This window comes from Opisthocomus hoazin, chromosome 4, assembly GCF_030867145.1.
Source record: "Opisthocomus hoazin isolate bOpiHoa1 chromosome 4, bOpiHoa1.hap1, whole genome shotgun sequence".
NCBI classification, from domain to species: Eukaryota; Metazoa; Chordata; class Aves; order Opisthocomiformes; family Opisthocomidae; genus Opisthocomus; species Opisthocomus hoazin.
Window position 1 is genome coordinate 70,316,981 of NC_134417.1, and position 19,581 is coordinate 70,336,561.

The 19,581-nt window shown below is 43.2% G+C and overlaps 1 protein-coding gene across 5 annotated transcripts in view; it reads right to left on the bottom strand.

Annotated features, from left to right (window-relative positions):
- The window catches only part of ADAM22 (ADAM metallopeptidase domain 22), a 134,257-nt gene extending 115,634 nt beyond the window's left edge, over positions 1-18,623 (bottom strand). For 2 of the 5 annotated variants that reach the window (XM_075419400.1, XM_075419397.1), the window contains exons 1-3: positions 18,535-18,617; positions 18,271-18,419; positions 1,552-1,628 (exon numbers count right to left, since the gene is read on the bottom strand). In XM_075419400.1, the coding sequence (XP_075275515.1) occupies positions 1,552-1,628; positions 18,271-18,419; positions 18,535-18,592 (284 nt within the window). In that variant the 5' untranslated portion in view covers positions 18,593-18,617. Of the gene's footprint in view, positions 1-1,551; positions 1,629-18,270; positions 18,420-18,534 lie in introns of all 5 variants that reach the window. The other 3 variants (XM_075419402.1, XM_075419399.1, XM_075419398.1) reach the window with 2 other exon arrangements.
- Between the last annotated feature and the right edge of the window lie 958 nt (positions 18,624-19,581).

A 19,581-nucleotide genomic window follows, 5' to 3' on the forward strand; every position in this document is an offset into this window, starting at 1 on the left:
CCTTGCAGCCTTCTAGTTTTAATTTTGCACAATTTGTGAAAGGACTTTTTTCACATTATCAAAAGCATAGCTCCTCAGGGAAGTTCATATTTAAGTTGGATTCTAGCACTCTTAAGAGCAGTAAGGACATGTTGCGACAGTCTTACTGATACAAATACCGGTCTAATACCATTAAAAACAACAAAAGTATGACATAAAAATAGGATCCAGCTCAACACAGGTCAAATTTTAAACATAAGTGCTTGTGTCTCTGAGGTTATGTGCATATGTACATGCGTGTAAACAAAAAAATCCACTTACAGAGAACTGCTGCAGTTCATAAAATCACATCCTTGACTTGTCTTTTCATATACCATTAGTAACTGTGTTTACTTTTATTAAAATGACCTGAAATCCATCACAAGGAAAATCCTGACCTTTCAGAAACTAACTGTGACCACATCATTAATCTGCCACCCAAAATAAAAACAGGTTTATGCAACCTACTCTCAGTAATGTATAAACATGTATACAAAACTGCTATTTTCAACAAACACTTCAATGCTCTGGACTTGGTGCTTTTAAGCAGGAAATTCTTCCTCTAGAATTCTTTTAAAATGCATTTGTTATAAAACCATACTTCTAAATCAGCCCCCTTCCCTCTCCTTTCAGAAGCACAGTGTCTCTGCTGTCTGCAACCAGCAAGGATTCACATATCGTTTTTTTAACTCACGTCAGTGCACATAAAAAAATTGCCACTGTTTAAAATGTGTTTACAAGTGAAGAACAACTGAAATTTGAGTGGCTCCTATTGCAACCTGAACAGTTCATCTTTACAGCAGAAAACCTTGTAGCAATTGAGCAGTTTGTCTCTTACACCAAACCACACATTGTGTTCAATTATTAGGAGTTGAACTACCTAACAAAGCATTTCTATTTACTATACTATTTATCCTCTTTTCAGTTCAGAGCAGAAAAGCAACTCCTATTTTAAAACAGCTGTGCTAAAAAGCGACTTCAAAAAACTCATTACTGAAAGACACATACCGGACTTCACTCAAAGCTTACTGTTGTTCAATTCTTCCTCATCAACTGAAGTTCACAGTGTGCTACTGCCTTAAATTGCTTCTCTGTTCCCAAACGGCTGTAAATGCATCCAGAGAAACTTCATTCCCAACTATCCATCTCATTCTTTTTTGCACTTTATACTTCGTTATTAAAATGGTAACAGCTACCAGTTTTCTGCAACTCCATCTTTTAATATCCAAGGAGGCTCTCCATGAGTATAGTAATTTGCCTTTATGGTAAACTGAAAGATGACAAATGAAATTATAACACTAAAATGTTAGTTACGTTGCAATAGCTACTAAGTAGTAACAATGGGAATATCAAAGCCTACAACAGTATTTGAGAAAATAACAAAAGAACTTCAAATACACTACTACAGATGAACTCAATACCCAGAAATAGCATTTGTGGTATAATGCAGCCTCTAAAACCTACATTGAAAAATGATCTTTCACAGGCGCCGCATCTTGAATAAATGTAGAGTAAGATACAGTCATTACTTACTGGTTTAGCGTCACATCTAGGATGAAAGATGATCCAAAAGCATCAACCTGGAAGCTGGCTCGAGCAATGTGAGTAGACTGCAATATTGAAAAGACTGGAATTAATATTCAGCTATGACAAAACAGGTTTGTGAACAGATAAAGTAAATATCTTTACCAATTAACAGTACGCCATTAACCAAAAATACTGCACTGAAATGGATGAAGCAGCCTATGATAAAGAATAAGAGCTCTGTTTTCTGAATCCATGAGGCTTATTCAAGAATTCCCAACAACACAACCTGTGACTCAGAGGCTCTGCCTTAGTAACCCCCCATCTTAATCCAACCACACCATAGGAAACAGCTCTTTTCTTTGAACTTCCATCCTGGGCAAAATCCTGAGCAACCACAAGGGGAAAACTTCCCCTGGCTAAAGGGTTACTTATTGCTCAACCTGACTCTGGACACAGACCGGTGGAGAACAGCTGAGACGTTACTGCTTTGGTCAGCCCGCGACACACTCTCAAATCTCACCAACACCACGTGAAAGAAACTGTTCATTCCGACAGACTCTCATCTAAGCCCATCCAGTGATAGCAATGGACTAAAATCAGATTAGTTGCATTCTCTCCAAAGCTCTGACTCACCACCCTGTAACCTATATCTCCTCCAAAAGGCTCCCAAAACTCCAGCGCCTAGCAGTCACTAAAACCAAAGAAAAATAGGTGCTAGAGAAATGTGTCTGTCTGTCTTTGTTTCTTTCTCTCTCTTTGCCATATATTTTCCCCGAATTAACTGCTTTTATTCAGTCCTATAGAGAACAAACAGTGGAATACTTTGTAACTCACGATCTGCCAGAAATAGAGTATTTATTCTAGTAGTAGTGCAACAAAATACTCAGCTATCCAACGGAAACACAACCGTTGTTTCTAGACCTGAAAACTCCCAAGAAACAGAATAGCCATGTTATTTAACTAATTAGTGAGAAAAGCTACTTTCAGGCATTTTGGAGCAGTTTCAACTTTGTTCTTATTTTCTTTCCATTGAAATCTGCACATTAAGATTTGAAGCGTGTAGACAGAGGAATCTAAGAGGAAACACTGAAGAACCACTTACAACTCTAAACTACACTTCTCTAAATAAATACAATACAGGATAGTACAAGTGTAACGAATGATTTATTGAAAACTCTGGGAAACGCAGGACAGGGTGGCATAATGTGAATCATCAAATTCGCTTTCTTTAGAACTACTGGCGGGCTTTCAATAGGCATTAAATCCAGAAGAGTTGAGAACACCAGTTTCCCTGGAAAAGAACAGCAACAGAGAAACAGAAAGTCGAGGAAACCATGACTTTTTTTTTTTTAAATTACATTTTTTAGTTGCCTTGCAGCAGAATTTTCTTCTTATGTCTACATAGATGAGTATTAATAAATAAAAAGACAACAACCATGAATACACATTTACAATAAGTTGTTTACTTTAAAAAAAAAAGTCAAGACAGCTTCTCTTATTAGGGGATGCTGAGGCTGAGTGCCCTCTATAAAAATGCCTAGCTGTGCCACTGCAGTGAATGTGCATGCAAAATTGCATGATGAGAAATTCCAGATATCTACATGACAGTTTAGAAGGACGCAGTATTAACTGGAAAGCTTCTTAGAAGGCCTCTCAGCAGATACAATTCACAGTCAGATATCCTTTCAGCTACCCCCATTACATCTAACCTGCCTTGTAACACAGGCCACAGGTCTTCACTATGTGTTCCTGGATGATTTAAGAGTATCTCTTTTGAACAAATGTATAATCTTTGAACAACTAACTGACTATAACACATGGCTTGCCTTATCTGGGTAAACAATTTCCGTGATTAATTATCACCAATATCTAAAGCCTACTTCCTAGCAAAAAAAAAAAGGCAGTAATTCTGTAATTTCCTCACATCACCCATTTTGATCCCTTTTTGAAATTAAGGGATTCGAGCTAGTCCCAAACAACCCATGACACATCTGGCTGGTATCTGTAAGGCAACGACAGATACCCACAGCAGGTACAGCCACCCACACGCAGGACGGCCATTTAGTTGTTTCTGGCCAGCAACAGCAAGCACAACCACAAATATAGCACAACCAACCATCAACAAATTATCATGATAGCATTGACATTTCTTTTCCAACTCTCAGGCAACAGAGTTTGCTTTGAATGATTTTTTAGATTCCATCTTCTCTTGCTAGATGTGAACTTTTAGGCTGCTGCTCAGAAGCAGGACGAGACAGGCCAAGGACCAAGTAAGTTACTAGGGGCCAATGCTAGTTTTGTAATTCCTGTGTTCCACTGCAGTATGTTTGCTATCCTTAACTAACCTTCACTTACCTACCTGCGCCACCACGATCACTTTCTGCTCAAAGGAGTAATGGCAGCCCAGCTGTTCGCTTTTCATCATATACCTTATTAAATGCAAAGAACATTCTACTGCACTTTATTATTTCTGTCTGCTAACAACATAGCTACATATGCCATCATTTAGATCTGTATGCACAGTATAGCCAAGTTTTCTACATGACTGTATGCTGGTACCAAAGGAGGATTTGTCAGTAAGGAAGAACATAAAAGCCCTAACCTGAATTTCTACATGTACATAAACTAAATGCACATTTTAATGACAAATTCTATTCACCACAGTCACTATAAAAGCAAAGATGAGTAGAGTTTTTCTGGTTTGGTTTTTAACTTGTACGTATATTGCATCATATTGATTTGGTCTGGGAAATATCCTCCCTTGACATGTCTCTAAGATAAACAATCACAAGGCTAATGTATTTCTGAGGTGACCCTGGACCACAGTTATTCCCTGACAGAAGCTGTTAACGGGGATTTAAGAGAGAAAATGCCTATTAATAACTTAAGATGAAAAACACTGCACAGATGTAACCACCCTGAGATGAGTGGTGCAAACCCAGGAAGCTCACCATCAAGTTTAAGCTCAAGTGCAATCAAGCATATCTCAAACCTACTGAGATACCAAGATGCGCATTTTGGATAGCCAGACAAACTCAGCCCTTTCCAGAAACTGCAGCCCTTCCAGGTTCAAAGAATCCTTCAACCCCGACACGCGGCTGTAACACACTGCAGCGCTGCGTGCTGTGGGCTGCTGCCGAAAACAGATGGTTCTGCCCCATTCTAGCCACGCATTCCCATCTGCTCTCCCTTGCCAGCTCGCGTGACTGCCCAGAAACTCAGACCAGCGTCATAAAATTATTCATCACTTGGAGTGGATCCGTTTTCTGTCAGACAGATAAGCTGAGCCAAACAAACTATATAGTCACCCCATGAGCAGATGCGATGGAAAGCAGCTAGAGGGGACATGCAAGCAGAAATGAGGAGGAAGACAGATTCCCCTCTGCAATGACAGCTAACACACCTCAGTCAATGTAACAAAAAACCGCAGAGTACCAGCCACTACCTTCTTCAGGATAACAACTCTTCGGAATATCTGGTTAAAAACCACAAAATAAAGAAACGGATTTTAAAAAGTCTTGGCTCTACATGATTTTTCAGCATACCTACCTGCCTGCTCAGTGAATAGGTAAAATGGCCAGCTGAAAGGAAAGCTTGGATTCATAGACTTATGTCAATAAAAAAAAAAACAAAGAAAGGAAATAAGTACTTTTATGCCATCTACACCATCTCATTCAAGCAGAAGTAACAAGACAGACACCTACACAGGCTTCTCTAAACCACTGAAGCAAGACAATCAATCATGTCATTCAGTTCTGAAACCAAGGAACTTTCTCAGAAAATTTAAAGCTTTTTCAACAACCTTAGACATGACACAACAACAACTAAGTCATGAAAGTGGAAATCCTGGAGACCAGGAGAGATGCACTCAATGCAGAACACGAACAAGAGCCAGGAAAGGAGAATCCAACAACTTAATGGAAGGAGAGCAGTGCGTATGCATCCAAAACAATCACAAAGTTCTGAAATTTTAATGTCATGCTGCTGAAGAAGGAAAACATTGATAACAACTCTGAAATTAGCTGCAGTATTTTCAGATGCAATTTCTAGTGGCACATAAAGTGTACCACCCTGCAAGTCCCCCTACAGAAAACACGAGGCATCCTATGCACCCCATGCAACCACAGCAGAGCTAGCTTTTGTCGAAGATTGGAAAGTTTAAGCACCTCAGTCAATGTCTGAAAGGAATCAAAAGTAAACAGAGCTGAAAGGATTATTTCAAATCACTAAGCATAAATATCATCTAAAGTAAATATTAAAAGCTTGAATCAAAGAACAAAAGTGGTATGCAAACCTTCCCACCAAAGCAAGAGGGATGCGATTCCAACTATTTTAGATCACCTGTTCAATGCTTTAGGGATCACTGCAGTAACAGAGGAGATGGGCAATCAGTTGCAAGTACAACTCTTTATTATTACAAAGAAGCACAACAGAATAATGATGATTTCTGATACAGTCCCTTCAGTATCCCTGCTGGGGATCAGCTTTCTCCAGAAACTGGCCCTGAAGAATGGGCATCTCCAAAGGGAATACGTGTACATAAACTACAACCAGCATCTCTCATTGCAGATCAATGATGAGCTGTACTGTGGGTACCCTTAAATATGTTTGGAAGATTTTTACATAAGTAAAATATTTTTATCACCAGTGAAACACTTACAAGCTACATGCTTTCTTAATAATCAAACAAAAATTTCGAAAGGAAATATTTTAGAAATTTTCCTCTCATTGTGTATAATTAGTTGGGCGTTGAAAGCAGCAAACTAATATTTTTCCCCACTAAAATAATAAAAAAGAGAATTAAAAATACATTGTGATACCATGTACAGTTCCTCATAATACACGTTCCTTACTTCTGAAGTATCCTGCATGAAGCACTTGTATGCTTTTTACTAAGTTTTGCTGGAAGAGATAACAATAATTTCTAATCAAAACAGAAGAATGTCTTTCTAAAAAAATGTATGCGAAAATTCTATTTATATGCTTGCCCTTTGATGTAAGCAATTTTATATTTACTACTATTTATAGCATTGTGGTTTCTAATTAAAAGATTCTGATCAAATTTGCAGACTCTGAAGAAAAGCATCAAGAGAATATAATAGAGAATGTTATAGCAAGAGAGAAGTTAAAAGCTTCAGAGCTTGTAAGAACAGTAAGGTCTTACAGCAGACACTCTGGGAGTCAGTCACATTTACAGAATCGTAGACTCCTTAGATATCAATTTAATTTCCCCCCCCCCTCCATTTAATAGGAGAACAGAAACCTCAGTTTGTTAACAATATTTTAAGTACATATGAAATGACCATTTCTTAAGTTCAGGAAAGACATAGATAAGTCCACGGGAAATCAAAATAAATACATTAATTAAATTAAATGAAAAATACATTAATCTTTTTAGGTAGATTTACATGAAATAACTTTAACTGTGCTCTTGAAAATAATCATAAATTTATGCTACAGTAGAGGTATAGAGTGCTAATTAGCACATTATAAAAGGACAATTTTCAGCCGCAGTTGTGTTGTAATAAATCCAGAGTATATTGTCGCTGCATATAAAATAAGAGATTTGGTCAAAAACTTACTTTTCTACTTCTACTGGGAAGAAAAAAAAGCAAAACTTTGCTTAGAGACAAAATTCAGAAATAAGCCTAAGTCCAGTAATAAGAATAAATATCTCCAAGCCAAAGAAACACTTTCTAAACAATAAAACATAAATGCAACATGATTTCCTCAGACCCTCTCTATTGCCATTTACAAATATCTAATTTTAATCAAAATTTCAGTGTCATTGAACTGGACTCACACATCACAGCATATTAAAGAACTGCAAAATCTCTTTTTTACTTTCCCTAACATTCTCAAAATATTTATAGGCACTCATTTACTACATTAATCATCATTATATGCCATTTTTCATGCAAGATCTCTCTTTTTATCCAATGCATAAATCTAAATCTTTATGGGGCTTTCTTTAGGGGAAAAAAAAATTATTTCATGAAAAAAATGCAGACTAGAATCATGGTTTGATGAAAAGGCTTTTCCAGCTGCCTCTTTGGGGTACATTTAGTCAGTCATTTATTCTGAGGAAAAGCTAGAAATAAGAAGAGATTTTAAAGAGGTCTGTGTTCCTTTTTGAATCCTGGATCACTTATCTGTTCTCTGTGCCAAACGAGGGTGGGGCAGCAGGAGAGCAAAACACCATCAGCCAGAGCGCGGTGCCATGGCCCAGTTCACTTTGGTGGGGTTTCACCGGCTTCCAGCAGATGAAGATCTTGACAAAGTCTTATACATGACCTAAAATAGCTTGTCTCCACATAAACATCATACTATCATTGAAATCAGAGTTGGACCTAAAATGCCAGTAATTATTCTTCTCATGGGGGGTGGGGGAGGTGGGGAATTCCTTTTGATATTTATTTGCGGTTTTGAAATCAGAGGCTGTCTGGATTTACTGAATACGGTGAAGTAAAAGGAGTCCCCAGAAACATGGATGAAGGATACAGCAGCAGGAAAATGGAAACCTGAGCACAAACGGGTGCAATGTGTTAGGCAGGTATCATCACTGCAGATCCAATACCTGCATAGAAGCAGGGGTCCTTCACAGGTCCTACAGAGAGATACAGTGCGGAGGTCTGTTGGACTTGGCTATATCTGCTCGTGCATCTCACCCTAGACCTTCACCCGACACTCCAAAACTGGGAGCATCTTTGAACAGTTACAACAAACTGACTGAGAAAAAACAAATCTTCTTATCCCCTGAAAACTTCTCTTCTTGCTCTCCTTCCTCCTCTCCACTTCATCTTTCTCAAAAATTCACCCAAGGTTAAATGACGGAGCAAGAAAGACAGGAAAACTATCAAGCTGTCAGAGCTAGCAAATTTAGCATGAACTCCCTTTTGATCTCACAGATCTAAAATGACAGATTCAAGCAACAGAATGGGCAAGACGCTCCTTCCCAAGAGGCAATCTAACACTTGTTTCCAGCACCAGAAAAACCCCATGGCACTGGATCTTATACTCACGATGCTCTTATGTATAGAAGATGATGTTAGTTTGACTTCAAGAAAACTTTACTTGTAACTTTTGATTTCCTATGAGATTAATTACTGTGACTCCCATTGTTGTGAAACTCTTCGTACCCCAGTGAAAGGAAGAACTGCAAGAACTTTTGGAAAGCCAGCGTCTTTTTTTTTCTTTTTTTCTGAAAGTGAAGCAGCAAAGATTCACGTATAAAAGGTCACATTTAACTAACGTGCAAGAGGTCTTAAATACGTCACTGCTGGGGCAAAACCAGAAAAACTGGTGACTGCCCAACTTCGTGTTTTCAAAATACATTTGACATCATTCTCCATCAAAGAATAATGGCTAGGAAAAGTATAATAAAATAGGTTACTATAAGGGCGATAAATAAAGTACTGAGTTACAAATAGGAAACAAAGGGAAGTCACGAATGAAAACTTGTAAAGTTCAGAATGTTTTCCTGCCACAATTCATACAAGAACTTTGATGACCACTGAAGATCACACATCTAAAACCAAGACTGGGGAGGTGAGCAAAGAGTCACCCTGTGACACAGGGACAGCGCAGCTTCCATCACCCCCCACAGCGACTGTAGGTTTCAGAGGGTCAGATACAACACGAAGAGCAAGGCTAGCTACAACAGCGGTGTAGCAGTGCGTACCATCTGTCTCACTACATACCACAGGACTTGGCTGTGCAACTAGACAGTGAACCTACTTCCTTGTGAAGAAGCGTGAGGGCAGACGGAAAGGACTCAAACGAGGAAAAGTCTCTCCAGTGAAAGACCCCCTCTCCCGAGGACGCCTGGCAGTTTCGAGAGGGCTGAACCCAAGCGAGCCGCTACGCATGCACAGCTGCGGCACGCAGGCCAAACACCCAGCACACAACACATCTGCAGGGGGAGAGAACACAGAACAAGGGCAGCAATGCATGAGCTGTAAGCAGCCCTTGAGGACGAACCCATCTGGCTCGTTGTGCCATTCAGCTGTAGAAAGGATTATTGTCTCCAGGACACCATTTAGGCAAGAAGGAAAGCTCAACGGATCAACAGTCAAAAGGAGTGAAGGCATTTCCATCGCTGAAGCAGACGGTGCCTTGAGGTCATTTTTAGCTGCATGTTTTCCAAGCTCTGAAAGGAATCAACAACGTTCAGAGAAAGGCCCCCTTTTCAGCATCTACTGTAGGCTTCAGAAACGAAGGAACCGAGTCCCACTACCAGGAGAATCAGCAGAAACCTTCCATTAACACCACCTTTATATTACAAATTAAGCATTCAAACATAATGAAAAGAGAGTAGACTAACTTTGCTCCTTTACACAACAAGTATCAGTGACCACAACATTTTTCAGCAACACAGTGACATATTCCAAACATTTTCAACTGGTCTTACATTTAGTTTGTATATGGAAGAAAGCTTACCAAAAGATTAGCTCATCCCATTGGAGGCAACAAGCACTCTTTGGCACCTAGAGCCTACCAACATGGGTAACTATTCCCCTAAACGGTTCTCGTGCAACAGCAGAAAGTTTACTAACATTTTGTCAGCACTACAGGCTAAGAAGAGCTTGAGGAAACTTGCAGACTCTTAGGCATGCCAGTACATTGCTCAATCAACTCCACAGATAGTACTTCTTAAATATGACTCACCCTCTACATTCAAGTATCAAAGTCCTGTATAAAGTTGAAAAGTGTGAGAAAAGCACAATTCAAAATTCATTTTCCTCTTGATACAGTCTAAGAGATCAAACGAATCAACATTTTCACTGTACATATTTTCTGAAATAGCTGATGGGTTTTTTTCATTCCCACAGAATTTCAGGGGCTGAAATACTCCAAGGAGACATTTCTGGAACAGTATGTGTTCCTACATACTGCTATTCTTCCAAGCAATTTTTGAGCTGAAAGTCAGGGCTGTAGCCTGCACGCTCACATACATCATGCTGTCAGTATCAAGGCACCATTAAAAGGCATTTACTCACATAAACTTTATCTAAACCTTGTATAAATATCACGTTCTGGAACATGCTTTTTCTAAAGCATGGTCACTTACTACAGCTTTCTAGTCTGAGAATATTCATGTCAATTAAAAAAAAAAAGAAAGAGAGATTGTCGAGTGAATTCGGTGTAGGTAGACAAATCAGAGCTGGTCAAATTACCAGAGGAATCATCAGATTTCACTGTCTGATGGCAAATGCCAGGCAGCAATGCCGTGCTTCTTAACTTTCTTTAGCTGAATCCAGTTTTCAAGGTGGACTCCTCCTGACTCAACAGCTGAACAGCTCTACATCATTTGTCACTTTCTTTGAATCACGTCCTTAATTTCAGGTGACACTGGCTTTCCACTTGAACTTACCCAACCAGCCAACCCCCCATCCACGGAAGTGCACACCACAGCCTGTCCCTTTCCATGTGCTCAGCACTCCTACACAGCTCTTCGGTCACCTTTGCTGCTCAATCCTCACACAATACAAGTTTCTGGCAAAAAACATGAACCTTCCCTCAAACAGTCACCCCACTGAAGTATCAAAAAGCTTGCACAGATATAAGCTTCCCTGCTCAAAGCTCTCCTCTGCACTGAACATGGCCCATCTGAGGAGAGAGACGAGGTTCCACACTTGGCTGTGACTCAGCACAGCTGCCGCTGTGCAAGTTCATCCTGCAGCAATTTCTCCTCCTCAGATTAATGCAAATATTGCAATGGCTTCAGAGGAGCACTATCAGGGAGTGGCTATGAAGAGCAAAACTTCCCCCAACAGGCCTCTGTGATCCTTTACGCACTCCAAAAGACATCTCCTCTGCACAGCATAGCCATACAATGCCCAGGAGGCCACCGGTGAGCCAAAGAGAAGACAATGACTAGAAGGGCTCAGAAGGGTTTCTTGTCTGAAAGTTCTCCACAGATAATCATAGCAAACTTGACAGTTTAAAATGAAGCGGTCAAAACTAGAGAGAAGAGAGCCAGAGCAAGAGTCACGGTGATTTTTGGAGATGTAAAACGCAGCAGCAGTGGTTACAATACAACAAAACAACAATTACACTGTTTCTTGAAAATACATATTGAAAAAAAGATTATTTAGACACCAAAAAACCAAACCGTATCAGTAAATGAGAACGAGACATTGTGCAGGAAGACGCCACTATCCTGTGTCCAAGAGTGGTGGGCTTGATCCTCTGACAGTACTGGACTTCACCCTCTACATCCATAGTTATCCAGACTCAGAGAACAGACATGGGCCTGGGCTGGCAACCAGACCATCTGACAACAACCTGGGGAACTACTTCCCTGGAAGCAGAAGGGCAGTCTACCAGGGAAGAGAAGCAGTTGTTGCTCAAACCCATGGGAGCCAAAGGCAAGGATCCCCATGCTCTCAAGGGAGAGAAACCCGGCAGGAGGCAGCCACAGTACGTGGAAGGACCACAAACCTCAGCAGAGCTGATCAGAGAAGGAAAAGCACTGTGACAGTGCTAGCCAGAAGGACACACAATTTAGTGAGCTGAACATTATCAGGCTTTTGAAGGTTTTACAGAGTTCGATTGACCTTTAAGCAGTGTTTGACAGGGTAACTGCAATAATGTTTTAACAAGCAGAGCCCTAAAATAAGTTGTTAGTCTTGAGTCACTTAAAGACTGGTATAATTACTGAGAATACTACAAACGGGACCTTAAGTACCAGAAGAACAATATAATGCCAGATCTACCATGACAGTGTTACATGTACATCCATAATGCTCTTGCGGCAAACATTGTAGAGTGAATGTGAACTTCGTATGTAGCTCCTCTATCACTCGGGTAAATCTCAGCAAAATTTATCATGACACTACTTGGAATGCAACACACTTCTGCATCATGAATGCGTCAGAGCAGATCATCAGCCACAACAAAGGTCCCAAAACAGGTATTCTCAGTGAAACAGTGGCAGGAAGAACATTCAGTTTGATCCTGCGCTCAGCAGCACTAAGACAGATCAGGAGTAAATGTAGATATTGATTACCAGAGCTAGAAAGGACTTCTCAGTCAGACTTTGCAGTTATTAGACTGATGATGGCAAGAAGCAAATGTTGCGAAGAGTAGTTTCTATAAGGATTGTTACATCTGAGCCTCTGAGATCCTTCATGACTGTATATAAACCTGTTTTATGAGATTAAGCCATAGCTTTTGGAACAGCTCTCTTTTCTGCTCTGCTATGGCACAAGCAAGAGAAGATATCATAAAACAAAGATTTCCCATGCAGCCCTTTTACCCAGACCAGTATTTTCAAAGATACTTATCTCTTCTAATCAGCTCTCGAAATCTGAGTCCTGACACGGTATTTCTGCAACATGAACTCTGAAGTAGCAGCTATCAGGTTTTTTGCAGGATGATTTTTTCGACATATTCATTTACTGTCATAACAAATCTCTTTATCAAGTAGGGAAAGACTTTCCCTGATATGATCTTGCAAAGAAAGATAAATTATAAATTTGAAATATTCTCTGCCTATAAGATACTAAAGCACAATACATATATGTATTTTATAAAAAGGCATATCTGAAAGTCCCTCTTACATCAGAAATCAAGGGGCACTCTAAATGCCCTTGCAGCATGAGGCAATCTGTAGCAAAGTTTGGCTTTCAGCACCTTTTTTTTCTCTTCAGGAAGGCAAGACCTGCATCAAGAGTCTTGATATTTTAACCGTCATTCACATATTCACAAAACAGAGTATTGCTAGGTTGGTGAAGTATCTTATCCTTACACGAACACTGCAGAACTGCTTACATTGAACATACAGTAAACCATCACACACATGTTGCCAGATGCCTTATAAACCTTCAGGAAAGAGGGAGTGAAGGCAACAAGGCAGGAAGAAAACTGAATCCGGCAGCACACCAAATGCGTGTTCTTATCGCTCGCTACAGCCCCAGTTGCTGTTTAGCCTCCTCCCCCTTTGATTTTGCGACAAGTTGTTCAAAAATTGTGCCTAAGTTTCTCCAAGAGACAGCAGTCATTTGATTAAGTGGGCAGAAAAGAATTCTTAAAATCGGGCAATTTTTCATGACACTTCTCTTTCCAGCAGTCATCATCCATCAGTCCCAAAATCTAGAGCTGTTTTATAAGCCTCTCAACAGTCAGGACTCATTTTTTAACCGCAGATTACTAATTGTTTGAGCTACCAAACATGGGAACTTCTAATACAAACAGAAGTTGACAGCATCAGAACAGAAAGCGAGAATGTTTTAAACAAAGTCAGCAGGATCAGAAGCACCTGCAAAGAACAGGGATACTAGAGCAAGAGGCCAAGAGGTCAGAGAATCCAACAGCAAAGACTAGGCGACACCTGAGTAACTAACGAAGATTTCAACTCCAAGTGCAAGCAGAGCTGTGCAAGCTCAGCATGACAGAGCAGAGCTTCTCTGCAACTGATTATTAGCAGCAAGAAGTTATTTACAAAATTTGTAAGCCATGCTTCCAAATCAATGTATGGAATGGTCTCGTTTGGTCACATGCAATTCAGAAATGCAGACTGTGGAAGACAATTAAATATTTTGCTGAAAACTACTGAGTCACTCTGGACTACAAACAACACGTACATCTAACTCCAGACACAGTTCCGTCCTGGAGCCCCTTCACACCAGGCTCTCTACAGCCAGGTCAGCCCCTTTACTCTCTCAGAAGGAATCCAGAGTACCTTCATGACAACTGGCAACAAGTAAGTGAAAACTAGGTTGAAAAACAGAAGTTGCCATACTATGCATGTCACACAGCCAGCAGAGACGAGTAAATCTATGTCCACAGTAGGTCATTGAGTCAGGACCTCGTTCCCACTGAAAATCACAGCAGATCTTCCAAAGTTCCCTATCAACACCTACATATATAAAAAATGGATAACACAATGAAAGCCACAAGATGAACATGTTGTCCCTCGGATTGTATGTGCAGACCTACTGGCATGACCACAAAGTGCTGGCCTCTAGGAGAGCTGGGACCCTTCTCTGCCAGCATTGAGTGGCAGCTTCCAGCTGAGAGCAAGAACACTATTAAGTTATACTTAGCGTTGAGAGAAGGCATCTGTTTGGTGAAGGCACGTAGAGATCTGGTACTCTAATCTCCAGCTGGAAAAATGAATCACATCTTCGCAACCAGAACACCTGATCCCCTGAAAATTATTAAGAAAAAGGTCCTCCAACTCAGGCACTGAGGCAGAGTACAAACTCTAGTTTGTAAAGGCATACTTTATGCTTTGTTTTGCTCTCCTTCACAGGTGGACGAACAAATACAGGCAGTGGGGAGGAATGCCTGCACATTCACACATTTTAATGCAGAATGTGCCTGCACAGTGCTGACTAAAGGAAAGTATTAAGAAACTTGTGATTTCCCATGTTCTACTTACAATACCAAAATATGGCTCAGGGCATGCAGCTAAAAGGTTCCTTATAAATGTCTGCAGTAGGAACTTACTTTCTTCTAAACACAAAAAAACTTAGTTTAGCCTTCACTGAATGCCCCTGCCATAGAGGACACTCATCTTTTCTAAGAGGCTTATTTATGCAACTGTAAATTGAGTGTCCATTGCTACAATCCTGCATTGCATTAATGATAATATTAGCATATTCTCAGATACATCTTATCTTGATTACTCTTTAGATTAAGTGCTGTGCAGCTGCCAATAGGCCCCCTTTGGGGAACAGAGAAATTGAAATACAGGAATGTCACAGATACTGGTAGTGACTCTATTCCGCAGTGGAATTAAAAGCACAAACCCATAGTCACCTGAATTCTCCCATGTCCACTACCTACTGTACGTTAAAACATTAGTGACATGAATATACCATCACCTACAACATTTGCCTTGTGCTGTGCTCTGAAGTCCAGCAATCTTGTTCAACTACAACTGTGAGCACGTTGATTTTCTGTCTTAAGCAATTACATTCTGAGTTTCTAGGATGAATACATAGACTATTTTTCCTTTACTATTTAATAGTAAAGCATACATGTAGGGTAGTCACTCAACTGTTACGGCAATAGCCAAAAAAGACTAAAACAAACAAACAAAACAAAGGAGGTTGCTAGTGAAAAACCTCAACAAATGCTAAAAATGAAAATACATTTTTAGAAATCTTCCCACCATCACTTCCCAGTCACTTCTGCCTTCAATTGCCTTCGTTCATCTCCTTTTCCCATATTACACTCCTCTGGCTCAACTCCATCGTAAGCCTGTTCTGAATCTCCTGATCTGCAAAGGCCACGCTTCGCTTCTGCTTTCCCCTGAACGACCGTCTCCATTTCCTTTGTGCAATCCCAGACTCAGGCTTGCATCCCTCTTGTACGACTTCTGCCCTTTCTGCAGCTAAAGCTTTCATCCAGGAATTAAAGGAATCCGATCCGATTTAATACGACTTCCTTCTCTCCAGCTTATCTCTCTCTCTCTCTCCTTTTATCTTCATCCAATTCAAAACACAATTACATTGTTTTACATTAATTCAACAGCTACAGCCTCATTGTCTAGTCCTCTGAGTGCACCATCCCATTCAGGTATCTTTGCTTTTCTACATGTGGCTGCTTGTCCTTCAGCCATCAGAGATTCTTCTTGAATGCTTCAGCCTCCTCCGAGAAGCATCCTCCCTAAACTAATCCACAAGGCCATTCATTAACTTTGGCTTGAAATCCCTATTCAAGACCATTTTTTTCTAACTTTTTATACATAGCTGTCCAAAGATGGGATAGAATAGGGGATGGAGACAGTCAGAGCATATTTAATCATAAAACAAACACATACAAACATTTTATTGACGGAGAGTGCACCTCTGTTCCCCTATGCTTTACGTGCCACTGATCTCGGACTGTTAACTCTTCAGGGCAGGCACAGGTGTCTCTTCATGCATGAGCAGACTTCAGCACTCCATATCTTTATAGTTCACATGACTTTTACCAGCAACCCAAAAGCAACCATAAAAGTGAATTCAGTCTATAACTCTGATAAGCATTCTGGCAGAGGTGAATGTGTTGGATTTTTTATGGGATTCTAGACTCCAAGAGTTGGGATATTAAACTACTCAGCTGCAACAGTTAACACTATTACTGCAAAAATACCTTCCTGAATGCAGCTTCTACAAAACTTCAGTTAAATAAAGGCAGCCACGCTGCTGGCCCATCGCTGCCAAGCTGACTCAGACCTCCGGGTGACGGATGCAGTATCCTGCAATAATTAGGATGTAGCCATGCCCTGCGTAAGAAGCACAGAGAATCGGTACTGCTCCACTCGGTCTGGCCTGCTTTCCCTTCAGAATGTTCTTCCTGCAAATCACTGCTAGCTACTGCATCCTTCAGTGAGTATCCACCATCGGATACCATGGGAGAGGCTTTTAAGCAGCAGCGGGAAACTTCTTGACAGGGAGGAAAAGCTGCAGTCACACACACAGCTTTAAACATTTAAGCTCAGTTTAGTGTGGAGATTGTTATGAAACAAATGCATTTAACCCTATTTAACCCACTAGTGTTACTCTTCTTTCTGGCTGGAGTAACGCTAGTACCAACTAACAGCTTAATTAAACGAGGATGACTGGAAAATTATTTATGAGCGTAAGATCTGGTAAATAAAAGTGGAGAAATTCAGAAAAACAAAACCCATTAATTAACAGTTTGTTCTTTAAGACCAGTATTTTAATCCTAATACCAGATCCAAAAGAAACCATTACTACTTTTTAAACAGACATGTCACGTAGCGTTTCAACTTGTGAACGTCCAAGGGTCTTCAAATAATCCTGAAATGCTGAATTTTTTTTTCTTTTTTAAGCAAAGCGCTCATTTAGGAACTTACAGAATCCCATTTCAGCGCACTGTGAATACGGCCTTCGCGTCTGAACAATCTCTACACAGAGTAAGCCACATTTAGAGGCAAATAAATAAGCTGCAAAGAGACCGTTTATTACTTAACCACACAAAAAAATGCAAGCTGCCAGTGCTTATAGCTTACAGATTACATAAAAGAAATCCGAGTCAATTTTTTCAGCTATTTCGTTTCTTAAACGGACAGCAGTCAATTGGAGGAGGAGGAGACCGAGGCCTGCAACTCATCCTGGATGTCCGCAGTTACCTCGAACACACGAACCCTTCACGCTCTTCGTCTCCACCAGCCCCGACTGGGTGCTTTTCTCCTTCAGAGCAAACAGCCGTGCACCACCTCAATCACGATGCTTAGCGACCAAGATCTAAACCACCGTATTTTGATATAAATCGGGGCAGCTGTTTGTTCAAAGCTGTCCGGACTGGTGCTCACGCAACAGCAATCCGAAGGCACCCCCGGCCCGGGCAGTCCTACGCCCGTCACACCGCCACGTTAAGTCCACGCGTTCCGCTTCAAGCGGTTTCCCACCCCCGCGGCCACAAACGCGCCCGGGCCCGCAGCCGGCCGGCCGCAGCCTCCCGGCCCCCCGCTGCCGCAGAGGCACCGCAGCTCCCACTGCGCGGCTCCCCCGCGCCCAGGGGCGCCGGGATCTGCCCGCCCGCGGCACCCGGGGACCAGCTGAGCCCCCGCGGACGCTCCCGGCGCTGCCTCGGGAAGGCGAGCCGCCCGCCGCGCCGAGCAACGCGCGAAAGCGAGCGCGGCCCTTCAGCCGCGCTGGGGAGGGCTGCGGCGAGACGCGGCTCCGCCGCCCCCGCGGCCTTTGGGGAGCGGGCCCTGCACCCCCCGCGCGTCCCCCCCCCCCCCCCCCCCCAGCCCGGCCCTACCTGTGTCCGCGCCGCGCCGCTCCGCACCCGCGTGCTCAGCGCCGGCCGCCGCGCCCCGCCGCCGCCGAGGACCAGCCGCAGGGGCCTGATGCTCTCCCGCTCCGGGAACCGGCTCTCGCCCCGCCGCCCCGCCGCCGGCCCGGCGCCTGCTGGGCAGGGGAGAGGCACCCGTCAGGTAGCGCAGGCTGGAGCGGGGGCTCCGTTTCTGAGGGGCTCCGCAGCGGCCCTGGGCGCAGCACCCCCCCCGGTCCCCTCCCGACTCACCTGGGGCAGCGGGCAGGGCGCAGAGCGCCAGCGAGAGGAGGCAGGCGGCAGCCCGCATGGCGCTGCCCGCCGCCCCGCCGTCTGCCGCCCCGGCTTCCGCCGCCGGCTCCGCGCCTGCACGGGGCGGGGGGGGGGGGGGGGGGGGGTGCTGCGGGGCCGGGGCTGCCGAGCTCCGCCCCGCCGCCGCGCCGAGCCCCCCTGCGAGGGAAGGAGATGGCGAGCGCCGGCGGGGCTCCCCGCAGAGCCCGCGTGGGAGAGGGAAGAGCTGGGAAATGTAGTCGTCTGCCAGGGCGGGAGGCACCGGTGCGGGACCGGGGGGGAAGCCCCAGCACCGCGGTTCCCCCGGGGGCTGAGGGGAGCCCCGGGGCGGAGCCGCACCCGCTGCCGGTCTGGCGGGCGGGGGACCGGCGCGGAGGCGGCCGGAGCGCTTCCCCGCCCCTCCCCGCCGAACTGACCCCCGAGGAGAAGGGGGACAGCGCGCTCCCCGGGACCGAGCGAGTGGCCGAGGCAGGCGGCAGACGCACCCTGCAGCCCCCGCTGCTCGTTACAGCCTGGGAGATAGGAAGAAGAACAACAAAACCCCCTTTTTTTTTCTCCATAATCTTCAAACCGTTATGCAGATCAATATGAATTGCGCTGGGAACGGCCAGGACACCCAACACATTTCTGCCCTCAGGAGGGTTTCAGCCCGTCGGGGTTGCCCTCCCTGCGGCTCTTACCTGGCTTACATCCATCGTCTTACGAAGGGAAGCGAGCAGAGGACAGGGGAAAGAAATTCAGCTTCTCACTATTTGTTTCCGCCATACAACAACACAGGCAAAATGACAGAACCATAGAATGGTGAGGGTTGGAAGGGACCGTAAAGATCATCTGGTTCCAGCCCCCCTGCCATGAGCAGGGACATCTTCCACTAGACCAGGTTGCTCAGAGCTCCATCCAACCTGGCCTTGAACACTTCCAGGGAGGGGGCAGCCACAGCTTCTCTAGGTGACCTGTGCTGGTGCTTCACCACCCTCATGGTAAAGAATTTCTTCCTAATATCCAATC